Raw genomic sequence first — 16628 nt, 5'->3', positions numbered from 1 at the left:
CTTCCCTAATGCCACGACCTGACCCTTTAATACATTTCCTGTGGGTTGAGAACCGCTGCTTTAAGATATTACAGCTTCTTTTGCGTGGGTCAATAGCCCATTGGGTACAGTTCAGGAAGGCTTCCTGAAGATGTATTTGGAATGGCCTTTGAAAAATAACATAATGATAATAGCTAACAGTCAATGAGCCCTGAGCCAAGCACCTTGTGTAGGTAATGTCATTTTGTCCCCCAAACTGAACTATATAATGGGTGCTATCCTCTTTATTGGGGGTGGGGGGCTAAAGCACAAAGTGGGTAGGTAACTCCACCTCACACCACTGAGTGGTGGACCCAGGCTTCTAACCCACGTGGTCTGATTCAAGAGTCATGGCATGAGCTTCTGGCAGATGGACAGGACCTTGATAGGGTCAAAATGGGCAGACAGCAGACAGTTGGTCACTCTCCATTTCCTGGCCTCCCAGGTGGATGAAGCAGAGATGCAGGGAGCAGCTGAGTCAGCAGAGCAAAATGCTTGCCCTATCCCCTTCCTACTGCAGCCACTGCTGCCTGGGGACTGTACACACTCCTCCAGCCTTCCCCTCGGGAACCTGGAGGTCAGGCCCAAGGGACCATGAGTGACCAAAGGCGAACTCTGCAGTGATCCCCATGGCGCTGCACCCGGTGCTGGGTCCCAGACAGCGGCCGCAGGTGAAGTCCGAGGATGTTCAATCAGGCCAGCAACCTGGCCGCTGGGGCACTCAGACTCTAGGGGGCGGCTCTCCCTGAGAAGGAAAGCGATTTGAGGAAAAGCCTCAGAAAAGAGCGCAAGCACGTGCTCAGACGGGGGAGGACCCAGATGACTGCGGCCCTCTTCTCTGCGCCCACCTCTTTTGCGCTGAGCGTCCTCCCGGAACTCCCACGGGAGTGGGCGGTGCCCGCTCGGCATTGCTGCTGTTCCGGATGTCGACACGCGGGGGAGCCAGAGCCGAGCAAGAGCTGCTGCGGTCAGTACCGTAAGTCCCTGTGGTGTGCGCATACATGATCTGTACCCAACAAGGCCTAGGTAGACAGTGGCGGAGACCAGAGGGGCCCAAGGAGGGAGAGGCTAGGCATTTGAAGGCTGTAGTCTAACCTGAGGTGGGCGGTATTCGTCAGTGACGGATGAGGCATTGCGTGGAAAAGCGGAGTGCTCATCCCCTCTGAGTCCCTCCCAAGTGGCACATTCAGGTCAGGCTTCTGTGCTGTGCTATTTTCTGAGGCTTTCCCCAAAATTGCCAGTGAGAGTAACTGAAAGCCAGACTGAGGATTTTCATGGGGTGGGAGGGCCGCAGCAAGGACGTTAGCAAATATAGGGTTAACTGCTAATTTATTCCTGCTGCCTCAGGAATGAAGAGAAAGACAGAATAACTTCATTCACACTGAGTTTGGGAACTACTATGGGTTCCTGTCAGAGGAATGTGTATTTTAGAAAAGCTGCAGGAAGGAGAAATGCTTAACCAATAGGAACCTCTAAAGGCCTACTTTTGGAGACCAACAAGCTGGTGGGAGAGCTCTTTTTGCCTGGAGAATGGATGGGCGGACCTGTTATTCCTGGCTTGATAGGTGAGGCAGCTTCTGTATCTGGGCCCCAGAGCAGGGGGAAGTGTGTCTGCTGTGACAGCCCAGTGCACCCTAGGACACAGGGTCCAGGTCCCAGGTCTCTATAGGAAGGTGGCACAGCCATGTTCAATATTCTTAGGCAGTGACCACTGCCCAAGGCTCTGTCAGCCCAGCCAGTGTGGCTCAGGGTTGGGAACAAAAGGTTGGGGTAAGAGGAGAGCCTGGGGAAGCAAGGCAAAGAGAAAGGAAAAAGGGAAGGGCTCCGTTTTCTTATCTGGGAGGTGAAGATAATACTATTACTTAATGCAAAGGACTGTTGTGAGAATTCAATGAATTGGTGTTCCAGAAAGTGCTCTGTAACCAGTACAAAGGCTAGGCAGGAAATCTATTCTGTGGAGGCCTTCCTGATTTCTCTAAACCCAAAATGTAGCTCTTTCCTGGGGTTTCTCAGAGCCCTTCAGTGCCAACCCTGGTCTCCCTGAAGGTAACTTTGTTTTGTAGCTGACATCCCTGGCTCCCACTATAGCTCTATCCCAACCCTAGTCCCTGCTTGGCTGTGAACTTTTTCAAGGCAGATATGGTAGCTAATTCATAGAGATGGATTATTCATTCAAAAATGAAATCTGGTAAGACTTGGCAAAATGGGCTTGGCGCCTGTAGCTCAAGTGGCTAAAGCGCCAGCCACATACATCAGAGCTGGTGGGTTCGAATCCAGCCTTGCCTGCCAAACAACAATGACAACTACAACCAAAAAATAGCCAGATGTTGTAGCAGGCACCTGTAGTCCCAGCTACTTGGGAGGCTGAGGCAAGAGAATCGCTTGAGCCTAGGAATTGGAGGTTGCTGGGAGCTGTGATGCCACTGCACTCTACCCAGGGGGATAGCTTGAGACTCTGTCTCAAAAAAAAAAAAAAAAAAAAGACTTGGTAAAATGATACTAAAATTCATCTAAAAAATAATAAACCTGTAAAAACAGACAGCAAACTTATGAAAACAAAGAACAGCAGAGGGAGAGATGGGACCAGATATTGAAACAATTTTTGACAGTGCCTATAGAGAATTTTTTTTTTTTTTTTTTTTTTTGTAGAGACAGAGTCTCACTGTACCACCCTCGGGTAGAGTACCATAACGTCACACGGCTCACAGCAACCTCTAACTCTTGGGCTTCCGCAATTCTCCTGCCTCAGCCTCCCAAGCAGCTGGGACTATAGGCGCCCGCCACAACGCCTGGCTATTTTTTTGTTGCAGTTTGGCCAGTGCTGGGTTTGAACTTGAACCCACCACCCTTGGCATATGGGGCCGGCGCCCTACTCACCAAGAATTTTTTTTTTTTTTTTTTTATAGCCGGGCGTTGTGGCGGTCGCCTATAGTCCCAGCTGCTTGGGAGGCTGAGGCAAGACAATTGCTTAAGCCCAGGAGTTGGAGGTTGCTGTGAGCTGTGTGAGGCCACGGCACTCTACCGAGGGCCATAAAGTGAGACTCTGTCTCTACAAAAAAAAAAAGAGAATTTTTTTTTTAATGAACGTAACCTTTATGCCATCAACTCCATTTCTAAGAATCTATACCACTGAAATAATAGTAGTAATTGGGCAAGGATAAATGTGCAAGGATGTCTATTAAAGTAGTTTTTGTAACTGTAGCAAATAACTGGAAACAACCCAAGGGTCCGTCAAATTGACCAAATAAATTGTGATGCAGCAGCACAATGCAATGCTGAGCTGTTGTGAAAAAGGAATGAGCATGGTGGCACCTGTGGCTCAAGGAGTAGGGTGCCAGCCCCATATACCAGAGGTGGTGGGTTCAAACCCAGCCCTGGCCAAAAACTGCCAAAAAAAAAAAAAAAAGGAATGAGCAAATCTGTATGTGCTGGGATAGGACGAATCTCTAAAAGATAGCAAGAGTCAGAACGGGAAGTAAATTTTGAGTCTATTTCTTTAAAAATATTCTCTAGTCACTGCTTTCCAACTTTTATCTATAAAATTTCCCTGCCCTGTCCCAGGATGACAATCTAGTCGATACTGTGCTTTGCAATCCCTTTAGGATATTAAAAGTCTGAGTCCAACCCAATTTAAAATTCTAAGCTCTTTGCATCTTCAAAATACATATAAGATAGATATATGTCATGTTATTTTAACTTGTTTATTTCTCATCACAGCTCTCTGAAGAAGACACTATAATTATCATCCACATTTTATAGATGAGGAAATTGTGGCATAGAGAAGTTAAACAATTTCCCCTAAGTAATAGAAATTATAAATGGCAGAGCAAGGGTCTATATTTATAACCACTGTGTTATGTCACCCTAGGCTCACAGGACCTCGAATGAGACTTTTCCTTGTCTCAGAATTTCAGCTGACATACATATCATTAAGTAGATATACTTGAATTCATTTAGCCATTGCCCTAATGATAGACATAAAGATTATTTTGAATCTTGTTCTATTAGAAACAGTGCTGCGATTAACTTCTTTTCTTGGGTGTCTTTGTGCCCTTGTACAAATATTTCAGGTTAGTTTCATAGAAGTGCAATTGGAGGGGGCAAAGGGCAAATTTAAATTTAGATAGCTGTTCTTTATACCTATTGCCATATAACAAACTACCCCAAAAGTTAGTGCTTAATACAACTGCTTTATTTTGCTCATGATTTTGTGGGTCAGGAATTTGGAAAGGGTTCAGCTGATGGTTCATCTCTGATTCTCTTCCAAAATGGCTCTATCACCCACCTGACTGGGCCTCAGTGCTCTTTGACCCTTCTCTCAGTATGAGGTATTATATCCTCCAGGACTTTCCTATATGGTTTGGGCTTTTCACAGCATGTGAATGGCAGATAATACAGTTTAGGTAACCAAGTAGTTGGCTTTCAAGAGGCAGGAAATGGAACCTGCTGGGCAATTTAAGGGATACATTTGGAACTGGGACAGTATCACTTTTTCTGTATTTTGTTGACCAGGGAACTCATAGTCCATCCCAAATTTAAGGAAAGGGAACATAGACCCTACCTTTCCATGAAAGGCATTTCAAAGAATTTGTGACCACTTTACTCCTCCACAATAGCTATTTCCAATTGCCCTCCAAAATGCTGGTCAATATGCATTTCCACCAATGTAGAAGATTGTCTTTCCCTACACTGTCATCAACATTATAAAACATTTTAACTTGTGCCAATCTGGCAATGAAAATGGCCCTGTACTTCATTGTTATTCTGCTCTGCGTTTCTTTAATTATGAGTAAAGATGAACATCATTTCATGTATTTAGTGTTCATTTAAAAAAATTTTTTTTCAGGGGTGCCCATGGCTCAGTGGTTAGGGTGCTGGCCACATGTTCTGGGCTGATGGGTTCGAACCTGGCATGGGGCTTTGGGAGGCTGAGGCAAGAGATTTGCTTAAGCCCAAGAGTTAGAGGTTGCTGTGTGCTATATGCCATGGCACTTTACCAAGGGTGAAATAATGAGACTCAAAAAAAAAAAAAATAGCCGGGCATTGTGGCAGGTGTCATGTGCCTATAGCAGCTTCTCCAGAGGCAGAGGCAAGAGAATTGCTTGAGCCCATGAATTCGAGGCCAGCCTGGGTGATATAGCTAGACTCTGTCTTAAAAAAAAAAAAAAGAAGGGCAGCACCTGTGGCTCAAGGGGTGGGGCGCCGGTCCCATATGCCAGAGGTGGTGGGTTCAAACCCAGCCCCGGCCAAAAACCACAAAAAAAAAAAAAAAAAACCTCAGAGAAATAATAAAAACCTGTTGAAAAAAAAAAAGAAAGAAAAATTTTCCATGTGAAATGTCTGTTCGTATACTTTGTCCATTTTTACATTTGGTTACCCTTTTATTTCACGTTGATTTATAAAATATATGTATATTAAGGAGATTAGCCCTTCATCTGCTATTTTATTACAAGGTGTTTTCCATGGTGTAGCCTTTTGACTTTCTTTTTTTTTTTGAGAGAGTCTCACTATGTCACCCTTGGTAGAGAGCTCTGGCAGTCACATCTCACAGCAATCTCAAACTCTTGGGCCTAAGCGATTTTAATCACAATGCTTGGCTATATTTATTTACTTATTTATTTATTTTTTGAGACAGAGCATCAAGTTGTCGCCCTGAGTAGAGTGCCGTGGCATCACAGTTCACAGCAACCTCCAACTCCTGGGCTCAAGGGATTCTCTTGCCTCAGCCTCCCAAGTACCTGGGACTACAGGCACCTGCCACAATGCCCGGCTATTTTTTGGGTGTAGTTGTTATTGTTGTTTGGCAGGCCTGGGCTGGATTTGAACCCACCAGCTCAGGTGTTTGTGGCTGGCGCCTTAGCCGCTTGAGCCACAGGTGCCGAACCTACCTGGCTATTTTTAGAGAGGTCTTGCTCTAGCTCAGGCTGGTCTTGAACCTGTAAGCTCAGGCAGTCCACCCTCCTCAGCCTCCCAGAGTGCTAGGATTACAGGCGTGAGCTACCACGCCTGGCTGACTTTGTTTCTTTTTTTTTTTTTTTTGTAGAGACAGTCTCACTTTATGGCCCTCGGTAGAGTGCCGTGGCCTCACACAGCTCACAGCAACCTCCAACTCCTGGGCTTAAGCGATACTCTTGCCTCAGCCTCCCGAGTAGCTGGGACTACAGGCACCCGCCACAACGCCCGGCTATTTTTTGGTTGCAGTTTGGCCAGGGCCGGGTTTGAACCCACCACCCTCGGTATATGGGGCCGGCGCCTTACCGACTGAGCCACAGGCGCTGCCCTGACTTTGTTTCTTGATAATTTTCTTAATTCAGGCTTTTAATTTTTACATGTTCCAATAATCTTTTGCTTTAAGGCTTCCGGATTTTATGTGGTGTCTTCCTTTTCTTTTTCAGAAATCTTCTGCTAGTCTCAAATGTTTATTTTTCCAGATGAAGATTAGTATCATTTTCCAAGGCTCCCTGCTCAAATCCTGCTGGTGTTTTGACTGAAATTGCTTTCATTAGAGAAAACGTACAACCTTACAACTAGAGGACAAGGCTGGACCTTGCATGGTTTCAATCTTCTCTCCCATGTCAAGCCTTGGGGGGAAAGGGGTATCACCATCTCAGCATCCTGGGTAACTATGGGGAAAGGAGCCCAAGAGTGCACCAAAGGCACCCAGGGGTTAGACAGGCTTGGCAACACCTGTCCCTGGGAAGCCAAGGCCTGGCCAGGGAGGCCTAGAACATAACCTCTAAGTCTACAACTCCTGGGTCTTCCACTGCAGGGTGACTCCAGGACTCCTTGAAGAAAGCATTCCTGGGAGGCCCAGGAGAGACAGACGTTTCCTCAGAGGGCTGATTTATGAGGTAGGAGTTTCACAGAGAGGCGCCTTATTGGGAAGATCTTTGACCAAGCACAGTGATGCATTTGCCAAAGAATATCCTACTGGTCTCGAAGGTTCAGCCTTGGGGAGAGACAGGGACCTACTGCAGCAACCACAGGAATGGGAGGCTGCTGTGGACACAGCCCTGAAGGCTCAACTTCCTTCCCAGCTGGGGTTCTGCTGGCTTCTTTCCAGTCCCGGAGTCCCAGTGGGCAGGACCGATCCACTCCTTCCTGGGGAGGGTGGGGGACGTTCCTCCTTAAGGTACCAAGGACACTGAATGGAAATTCCTGTATTCAGCAGTTATTTATTTATTTTTATTTATTTTTTTTTTTTGAGACAGAGCCTCAAGCTGTTGCCCTGGTTAGAGTGTTATGGCATCATAGCTCACAGCAACCTCAAACTCCTGGGCTCAAGCGAGTCTCCTGTCTCCGCCTCCCAAGTAGCTGGGACTACAGGTGCCCACCACAACGCCCGGCTATTTTTTGGTTGCAGCCATCATTGTTGTTTGGCGGGCTGGGCTGGATTCGAACCCGCCAGCTCAGATGTATGTGGCTGGCGCCTTAGCCGCTTGAGCCACAGGCACAGAGCCGTATTCAGCAGTTATTTATTGAGTATCTACAGCGGGTCAAATTAGCGTTCTAATTACTTGAGGTACACCAGAGAATAATAGGGACCAAAATTGCTGTCCTCCTAGAGGTTGTAGACAATAAAAATAAGCACAATAAATATGCAAATATGTTAGGCCATAGGTGCCAAGGGAAAAAATTAGGGCAAGGTAAGAGGACTTGAGAGTTGGAGGTGGGGGTGTCAAATTCCCTAAAAAGCACAGGCAAGGTGGCTTATGCCTATAATCCTACCACTCTGGGAGGCCGAGATGGGTGGATTGCCTGAACTCACAGGTTTGAGACCAACCTGAGCCAGAGCAAGACCCTGCCTCTAAAAATAGCCCAGTGATGTGGTGGGCAACCATAGTCCCAGCTACTCGGGAGGCTGAGGCAAGAGAATCTCTTCAGCCCAAGAGTTTGAAGTTGCTGTGAGCTATGATAGTACGGCACTCTACAGAGGGTGACAAAGTGAGACTCTGTCTCAAAACAAAAAGCACTGGGGACCTTCCTTTGCTCTCCAGTTCCTCAGGGACCAGACCTGAAGGACTGAGGCCTGGTTGTGGCTGGGTTCTACCAGTGGGGAACTTTGCAGGAGAGTTGAGAGAGGTAGGGGAGGTGTTTGTCCCCCTGGCTTCCTTCCTGGGAGTCACAGCCCTGTCAGATAGCCCTCTCCCAAAATTCTCTCCTCTCCGATACCAGCAGCCAGGTCTTCCCCTGCCCCTCCCCCTCCTGCCAGTGCTACTGGGCAGGGACACTGAACTTTCTCTTGGGGTTTCTTTATACTGCATTCACACCTTTGTAAATAGTCCTTGGAAAATGCTGCTTTGCATGCCGCATTCTGCCAGAATGCTAGGAAATATAGTGACATTGAACAGGCTAGAAGGCAGTAAGTAGAGTGGTTTGCCATTCAGATGGCTGTGGGGAGAGTGTTCTGTGCAGGAACTGTCAGTGCAATGGCCAGGGGTTGAGGGATGGGGTGCTGTGCCTGATCTGTTTGAAGAAAAGCAAGATAGCAGGAGTGGCTGGTGCACTGAGGGAGGGGGCCCAAATGGTATCAAAGAGGTGTATGTTGGGAGGTGGGAGGCTTGGCTTTTGCTCTGCATGAAGTGGAGGTGGTGGATCTCTTTAGGGCTTTAAACTGAGGAGTGATATGATCTTTAACACCATCTCTCTGGCTGATGTGTTGAGAACAAATTATGGTGAAGGGTAGAAGCAGGGAGGCTGGTGAGGGGGAGGCTGAGGGGAAAGGAACAAAAAGAGGCTGTGTTGTGCTGTGGGGTGTTAGGAAACAAAGGTGGCTTCAAGATTCCCTGCATCCCCCAACCTGGCGCTCACATCCTGACCCTGTGGGGGATGTGTGTGCATGGGTCCAGTTGCTGGGAATGTACACTGCAGGCCCGCCTCTTCTGGCAGGCCTAGAGGTCTGTCAGCCTCTGCCAGGAGGGGTCCTTGCGCAAGTCAAAGCCCCCTCTACTTGGTGCCATCTGGTCACTGGTTGGGGTGGGGAAGTGGATTCAGCCCTTGGGCACTGGGAAGGGCAGCTATGCCTGATCCCCAGAGACAGCCTCAGTAAGTTGACTGTACAGTGAACATTTCCTGGGGCACTCCAAGACCTATCCCCTTCAGCCCAGGTCCCGTGGGTCAGACAGCCCTCAAGGTGACCAGCTTCTTCTTCCACCACCGCTTGGTTCTCAGGCTCCAGCCCTCTGTGGGGACAGCTGAGGCCATGGGAGAAGAGCCTACTCAGGGGTGGCCCAACCCTCTTCCTCCGGGCCCTCAGCAGCCCTGCCTCTCCTGTTGGCCATGGTCTTTCAGAAGCCTTGTTTGGAGGGCCTCCTCCCACGGCATCCTGCATGGGGCCCCTTGGCTGGACTCACTTCCCCAGGTCCTGAATTCAAGCTATGGGCTCCTTCCAGGCCATCTGGGCCTCCACTGATAGGCACACTACCACACGGTGCTTTACCCCGCTGGCTCGGTGCTGAGCTCTCCTCTGGCCCATCCTGTCAGGCCTGCAAGATCCGTCCTGTACAGAGGGCTGGTTATAAGATTAGGCTCTGGGGTACAAGCTTCCATATCCTCATCTGACCTTGTGTCCCTAGCACCTGGGAGGCCCTATGTGTACTTTCTGAATAAGTTAATGCATGTCATAACCCTTAGCCCAGGGCCTAAGTACATGCTCAAGAAAAGTCAGCTGTTTAAATCATCCCATCTGCGGATGAAGAAACTGAGACTGAGGGAAGGTCTGAGGCCTCAGGGCTGGGAAGTCGTAGAGCCCAGACCCCAAAGCCCTCCTCCCCCTGCCTCTGCTCCATTCTCCCTCGGGTATGGAGAAGGCAGAATCTTATGCTCTCTGGGCACCTCTGAGGGAAGAGGAGGCTCCTGTCACCATGGGTGGTACAACAATGAATTAAACCCCATCTAAGCCTCAAGGGACTGCCAGTCAGGAGCAGCATCTATCCCTACATAGAGGATCCAGGAAGCCTTCAGGGAGGTGGCATCTAGTTTTCCAGTACACAATTCAAAAAGGTCACACGAGACCAGATGGTGTCTCAAACCTGTAATGGAGCACTCTGGGAGGCCAAAGTGGGAGGATCCCTTGAGCATAGGAGTTCAAGACCAGCCTGAGCAAGAGCAAGACCCTGTCTCTACTAAAAACAGAAAAATTAGCCAGGCATTGAGGTGGGTGATTATAGCTACTTTGGAGGCTAAGGTAAGAGGATCACTTGAACCCAGAAGTTTGAGGTTGCTGTGAGCTAGCCTGAGGCCATGGCACTCTAGCCTGGGCAACCGAGTGAGACTCTGTCTCAAAAACTAACAAACAAAAAGACAAACAAAAGATCACAAGAAATATGACCACACAATCTGAATTTTTTAAGACAAGTCCAAATTTCAAATATTCTATCCCTTTGTCATAATAGAGTATCAGGTGCCCTGAAGAATCCATATTGTGGCATTTAAATGACCTTTCACAACCAGATAGTTTGCAAAAATCTGTTACTCGACCAGGTGCAATAGCTCACACCTGTAGTACTACCACTCTGGGAGGCTGAAGCAGGAGGATCGCTTGAGCTCAGGAGTTCAAGACTAGCCTAAGTAAGAGCAAGACCCTGGCTCTACTAAAAATAGATAATTAGCTGGACATAGTGGCAGGCACCTATAGTCCCAGCTACTTGGGAGGCTGAGGCAGCAGGGTGGATTGTGCCCAGGAATTTAAGGTTACTGTGAGCTATGACACCACAGCTCTCTAGTCTGGGCAACAGAGTGAGACTCTGTCTCAAAAACAAAAAATAGGGGCGGCGCCAGTGGCTCAGTGGGCAAGGCGCCGGCCCCACATACCGAGGGTGGCGGGTTCAAACCCGGCCCCGGCTGAACTGCAACCAAAAATAGCTGGGCATGGTGGCGGGCTCCTGTCGTCCCAGCTACTCGGGAGGCTGAGGCAAGAGAATCGCTTAAGCCCAGGAGTTGGAAGTTGCTGTGGGCTGTGTGATGCCATGGCACTCTACCCGAAGGGCATAAAGTGACACTCTGTCTCTACAAAAAAATAAAAAATAAAAAAATAAAAAAAAAAAAATAAATAAATCTATGTTACTCTATAGTCTTAAACTTGACTTGGGGAGACAGAGTCCTTATTATGCTGGTTGCCAGCCTCATAAGTGTGCACACATCCACACAGACACAAACAGCAGCCAAGGCAAAGGGTCACCACTTTTAGGCTTAGATGATTTAGGGTCTCGAGTTAGTGTTACCTCCCTTTTCTATCAAGAGTCCTAACACCAGTGCTAGGCACTGTGAGGGCTGGTGGGGCCTTTTAAAGCCTCAGAAGAAACATACTTTGCCTTGCATGCTTCTTGTCAGCCTGAAGGGCAAGGCCCAGTCTAGGTGACACCAGAGTTGCAGCTAGGGTGTCTGTGTCCAGAGCTGCCATCTTCAGATGCAGCAGCCCTGCCCCCACAGCCTATGGACCTGTCTTGTTCAGGAACTCCTGCCAGAGCTTTGGGTTTCAGTTTCTGAGAGCAGAAAGGAACCCTGCCCTCCACCCTCTCACTCCTCCTCCCCTGCCTCCTTCCTTCTTTCCTTCTCCCATCCTGGTCCCTGGCTCTGTGGGAAGGAAGAAGTGGAAGGCGGGAGGGGACAGAGATGGAGGTAGGAAGGGAGTTGCTGTGCTATTTTCAGGGCTGGGTGAAAACTCACAGTTGTGCAAATTGTACACTGCTCAGCTCTAAAGGACATGAGTCCCCCGGACATCACCAAAATGTGCGTGACCAGGAGTGGTGGCTCACGCCTGTAATCCTCGTACTCTGGGAGGCCTAGCTAAGCAGACTGCTTGAGCTCAGGAGTTGGAGACCAGCCTGACCAAGAGTGAGACCCCCATCTCTAAAAGTACCTGTAGCTCAGCGGCTAGGGCGCCAGCCACATACACCGGATCTGGTGGGTTCGAATCCAGCCCGGGCCTGCCAAACAACAATGTCAATTGCAACCAAAAAAATAGGCAGACGCTGTGGTGTGTGCCTGTATTCCCAGGTACTTGGGAGGCTGAGGCAAGAGAATCACTTAAGCCCAAGACTTAGGGGTTGCTGTGAGCTGTGACGCCACAGCGCTCTACCCAGGGCAACAGCTTGAGACTCTGTCTCCAAAAGAAAAACAAACAAACAACAAAAAAAAAAAACCTGTGTTTTCATAAAAATGAAACCTGCATTGTGGCAGACATCTGTAGTCCCAGCTATTTGGGAGGCTGAGGCAAGAGGATCGCTTGAGCCTAAGAGTTTGAGGTTGCTGTGAACTATGATACTGTGAAACTCAAAAGAAAAAAACGTGCATAGTTACTAGTGCACTTTTAAGGCAGATGGAGTAAAGTGTCCTGAGAAGAAAGTCTGAAGTTCTCCTAGTGGGATGACAGGACTGAGTGCCTTTTGCTCCTGATCTCCCAGAAGCCCCAAGCTAGTCCCTGTCCCACAAGCCACCTTACCCCTAGTCTTTGTGCTCTAAGCCACTTGTCCCTCTTTGCTCAACTTCCCAGCTGAGCTAGAGCCCTGCTGAGAGACTTTGGGCAATCACTTGTAAGACCATATGTGGGGCCCCAAGCAGGTCTTTTCCTTTCTGGACCTGAGTTTCCCCATGTGTAATATGTAGAGTGGGTAAATAGTCTCTAAGGGGCCATTTGGATTTGGCATCGGAGCTTGTGCTGAGGGTGCCTCGAAGGCAGATGATTAGAGTCGGGTCAGGGTTTCGGGATCCCCTTTACTCTGAAGGAAGGAGGTTGCTGGCTGTCATTGCCCTGCCTGAGAACGGGGCTCAGAGAGGATTCTTTTTTTGGAGAAAGACGGTGGCCGTTCCATGGGGTGGTCCAGAAAGGCAGGTCTCCTAACCTCTCTAAACCTTAATTTCTTCCCCCATGAAATGGGGGTGGTAATATTCACCTTGCAGGGGGCTGTGAGGGTTAAAGGAGTACTATATCCACATGGTGCTGGCCTCAGGGGTAGAGAAGATGGGCCCTGAGCCTGGACCTGTGGGCACAGTGGCCACTACCTGAGCCCTGACTCCAGGGCAGGAAACCTACCTGGTTTCTTCTGAGCCTGACAGACCACCCCTCCCACCTCACTCCCCCATGGGCTCCCCTTCCCTCTGGGAGGATGCTAGGGCCTGCACAACTCCATGGGACCCCAAAGAGCCCCAACACCCCTGGGGCTGGCATGCAAGGCCTCCCTGTTTGCCCCCCACAACCCCAGCTCTAGCTCCTGCCCTCCCCAACAAGCCATGCACTCCCACACCTCCAAGCCTTTGCCCGTGCTGTATCCCATCTGTGTCACAAGTCACACGTCCTGCCTTCTCGCCCTCCTTATAGGAGTTAAATCCTGCTCATTGTTTAGGACCCAGCTCGTATGTCACCTTCTCTGGGAAGCCTTCCCCTGTCTTTCTGGTAAACAAAATAATCACTCTTCCTGTTGGCTCCCTCAGCCCCGGGCTCCCAGTCCGGTCAGGAGACCTGTGGAGCTCGAGTCAGTCACATCCCTTGGCTGGGTCCCAATGCCTTATCTAAAAAATGGGGGGTGGAGAGCAGGGAGGTTGGAAGAATCCAGTAAAATAGGACATATCAGGCCTCTAAACACAGTGTGGGCCACACATACTACGTGCCCAATAATTCCAGCCGGCCAACCCTGCTGGGGTAGGAAGGGACACCAGGTATCAAGTCTCTCCAACTACTCTAGTTCTTTCTGGAGGGCCAGAGCACGGTTCACTGGACACCCAACAGTGATTGACAGGCCCTGAGCACAGTGACTGACCGGGCCAGTGACTGTCCTGAAGCAGGTGAGTTGGCACGTTCAGTTCTTTGGGGGCCTACCTGAGAGAGGCAGAGGCTGGGAGTCATTTTGGGAGATAAGACTGATTTCCACAGGCAGCCTTGTGTCAGCCCGTGGGGCCCAGCTGCCTTGCTGATGACTCAGGTTTCCTCCCACCCTTCCCTTGCAGGAAGAGGCCCTGTCATAATCACAGTTGTACCACATAAAAATAGCTTCAGTTCACAGATACATGAACACAGCCCTTTTCACTGAGGGAAGAAGAAGGCCATTTCCCCATGTGCATTCCCCTTGGCCTCTCTTCAAAAGCAGATCCTCTGGGGTGGGGTCTGCACACTTCTCAGCAATAGTTTCATCAGCAGCTTTCTCCCCAGCTTTGGTGCTGAAGTGTTTTTACTGCTTTGCAACCAGCTTCTCACATTTTCTCATTTGGGCCTCACACCAGAGATGGGAGGCAACTGAGATTATTGTATCCATTTTGAAGGTGCAGAAACCCAGGCCAGGAGAGGGGAAGTGACCTGCCTAAGATCCACACAGTGAGATGGTGGTAAAGCTGATGTGGGCTCTGGCCCCTCCCTTGGTGTTCTTTCTGCACCAGCACATGCTTCCTCCTTGAAAATTGCTATGGCCACAGCCAGGGCACCAAGAAAAAGGACAGGAAAGAAGAGCTGGATGGAGCGCAGATGTCAGTGGCAGGACGTTCATACAACAGACATTTGTTGAGCTCCTCCCATGTGCCGGGTGCCATACTAGGCCCTAGGGATACAGTGGAGACCAAAACACAGGCCCACTTCCCGCCCTCATGGAGCTTACAGTTTAAACAGAATGAAAGCTCATGTTCATGGACCATTCTCCTTAACCAGCTGCATGGATCATATTATTTAATTCTCAACAATATCCCCATAAAGTGCCACAGTGGACCTTTGTCATTCGGTTGGCTACTCAAAATCTGAAAGCCTTTCCTATGTGTGAGATATTCTCCACTTAATTGGAAGAGCCCAACTCCTACTTTTTTTAGACAGAATTTTTATCACTCTCAGTAGAGTGCCGTGACCTCACAGCTCACAGCAACCTCCAACTCCTGGGCTTAGGCAATTCTCTTGCCTCAGCCTCCTGAGTATCTGGGACTATAGGCACTCGCCACAACACCTGGCTATTTTTTGTTGCAGTTTGGCCGGGGCCAGGTTCGAACCCGCCACCCTCAGTATATGGGGACCGCACCCTACCCACTGAGCCACAGGCACCGCCCCCCCAACTCCTACTTCTAAAACTAAATATGACAGATACTCCCTCTTCCAGCCTTCATTGTTGCCAGGGCTAGATATGTGACCAGACTATGTTTAAGCTATGACCTTATAGATCCACCATGGTAGTCAGTAAGGGCAGTAACAATGGCAGCCACGTCTGACTTCCAGAAGCAACGGGGTCCCTCAGTCATCGCTGGTAGAGCCAGTGTCTGTGGTCACTAATGGTAGCCAGAGTTATCCCTCCAGCCTGGCAGGAGATATTCAGAGTCGCTTTTTTGCAGTAGAGAAAGGGAAAAAGTCCTGCTGAGCCTATAAATCAGGGTGAATAGAGTGGGAGGAACCTGGGATAGGAGTGAGACTTTTTCTGGGGTGTTCTAGCCTGAGCCTTGTGTCCTGGGCTTCGGAAGAGGTAGGCACTGGTAGTCTCAGAAGCCTCCGCATAGGGGGCACAAGGTTCTCTCATCCCTGGAGAGCCCTTGTCCACTCCGGGGCTGGCTCTCTTCTCCCACCCTCCTCTCCATCAGGCCTGCTTCTAGCCCCATGGCCTCTGCCAGGACACCTGTAACAGCTCTTCCTTGGATCCATATACTCATTCTCCATCATGGAGTCAAAGTGAGCTTCTGGATCACAGAAATGACAGAGCCACACAACCCTTTAAGCACCTTCCAGAACATCCTGGCACCCAAAGCCCTTCCAGCCCCTCCAACTTGCATGCCAATCCCCCAGCCCTGTCCCAGAGCTCTGGGTAGTCACCCTTCCTCCATCGCCACCTCGCTTGCCCTACCCCTCGCACCTGCTTGATCTGCCTCTGTTTATACTGTTCCCTCTGCCAGGAATGCCCTTTCTTGTCCCCTCCACTCTTTTCTTTCTCTAGTAAAATCTCATCCATTCCTAAAAGCAGCATCGAACGCTAACATGTCCACAAAGCTTCCCTCTCCCGCATCTGGGCTCCCAGTAATATCATTGCTTCCTTTATTTTGTCCATGAGTGCCATGTGTCATCATAGATCACAGCAATGTCAAACTCCTGGGCTCAAGAGATCCTCTTGCCCCCCAAGTAGCTGGGACCACAGGCATCTACCACAACTCTTGGCTAATTTTTCTATTTTTAGTAGAGATGGGGATCTCACTCTTGCTCACGCTGGTTTCAAACTCCTGAGCTTAAGCAGTCTGCCCATCTCAGCCTGCCAGGGTGCTAGGATTATAGGCATGAGCCACTGTACACAGCCAGAGTAACATAGATGTTTATGACCCATCTGATTGTGAGAGGTCAAACAGACCTGTTTTCAAATTTAGCTTTGCTATGTACAAAATGGGTCACTGTGAGCAAGTCAGTTAACCCCTCCGTGGCCCAATTTCTTTAGCTGCAAAGTGGGAATGAAGTGACATGTGAATGAGCCCAGCACAGTGCCTGGTAAAAGTGGTGTACGAGTGTCAGCCTTCTTTCTGTACAATCCTGAGTGTCCCTCACTGGGCCCCAATGACAAATTGGTGATGTTTCTGTCAATCTGCCCTGCTGGGTGGGGAGAAGCCCCTCTAGGCCTAGGACCAATAGGCTCTGGCCATGGGGTCCAGCCTGGGGCGTAGGAGTC

At 49.4% G+C, this 16628-nt stretch overlaps 1 protein-coding gene across 3 annotated transcripts in view; it reads left to right on the top strand.

Moving 5' to 3' along the window:
* The first annotated feature begins 805 nt into the window (after positions 1-805).
* PIF1 (PIF1 5'-to-3' DNA helicase) overlaps positions 806-16628 on the top strand; it is a 101345-nt gene continuing 85522 nt past the window's right edge. The window contains exon 1 of one of the 3 annotated variants that reach the window (XM_053593206.1): positions 806-985. In XM_053593206.1, coding sequence (XP_053449181.1) covers positions 942-985 — 44 coding nt within the window. In that variant the 5' untranslated portion in view covers positions 806-941. The remainder of the gene's footprint in view (positions 986-16628) is intronic. The other 2 variants (XM_053593205.1, XM_053593207.1) reach the window with 2 other exon arrangements.

This window comes from Nycticebus coucang, chromosome 6 (genome assembly GCF_027406575.1).
Source record: "Nycticebus coucang isolate mNycCou1 chromosome 6, mNycCou1.pri, whole genome shotgun sequence".
NCBI lineage: Eukaryota > Metazoa > Chordata > Mammalia > Primates > Lorisidae > Nycticebus > Nycticebus coucang.
Note: the sequence above shows the minus strand (reverse complement) of the source record. Positions and strands in the feature narration are given on the sequence as shown.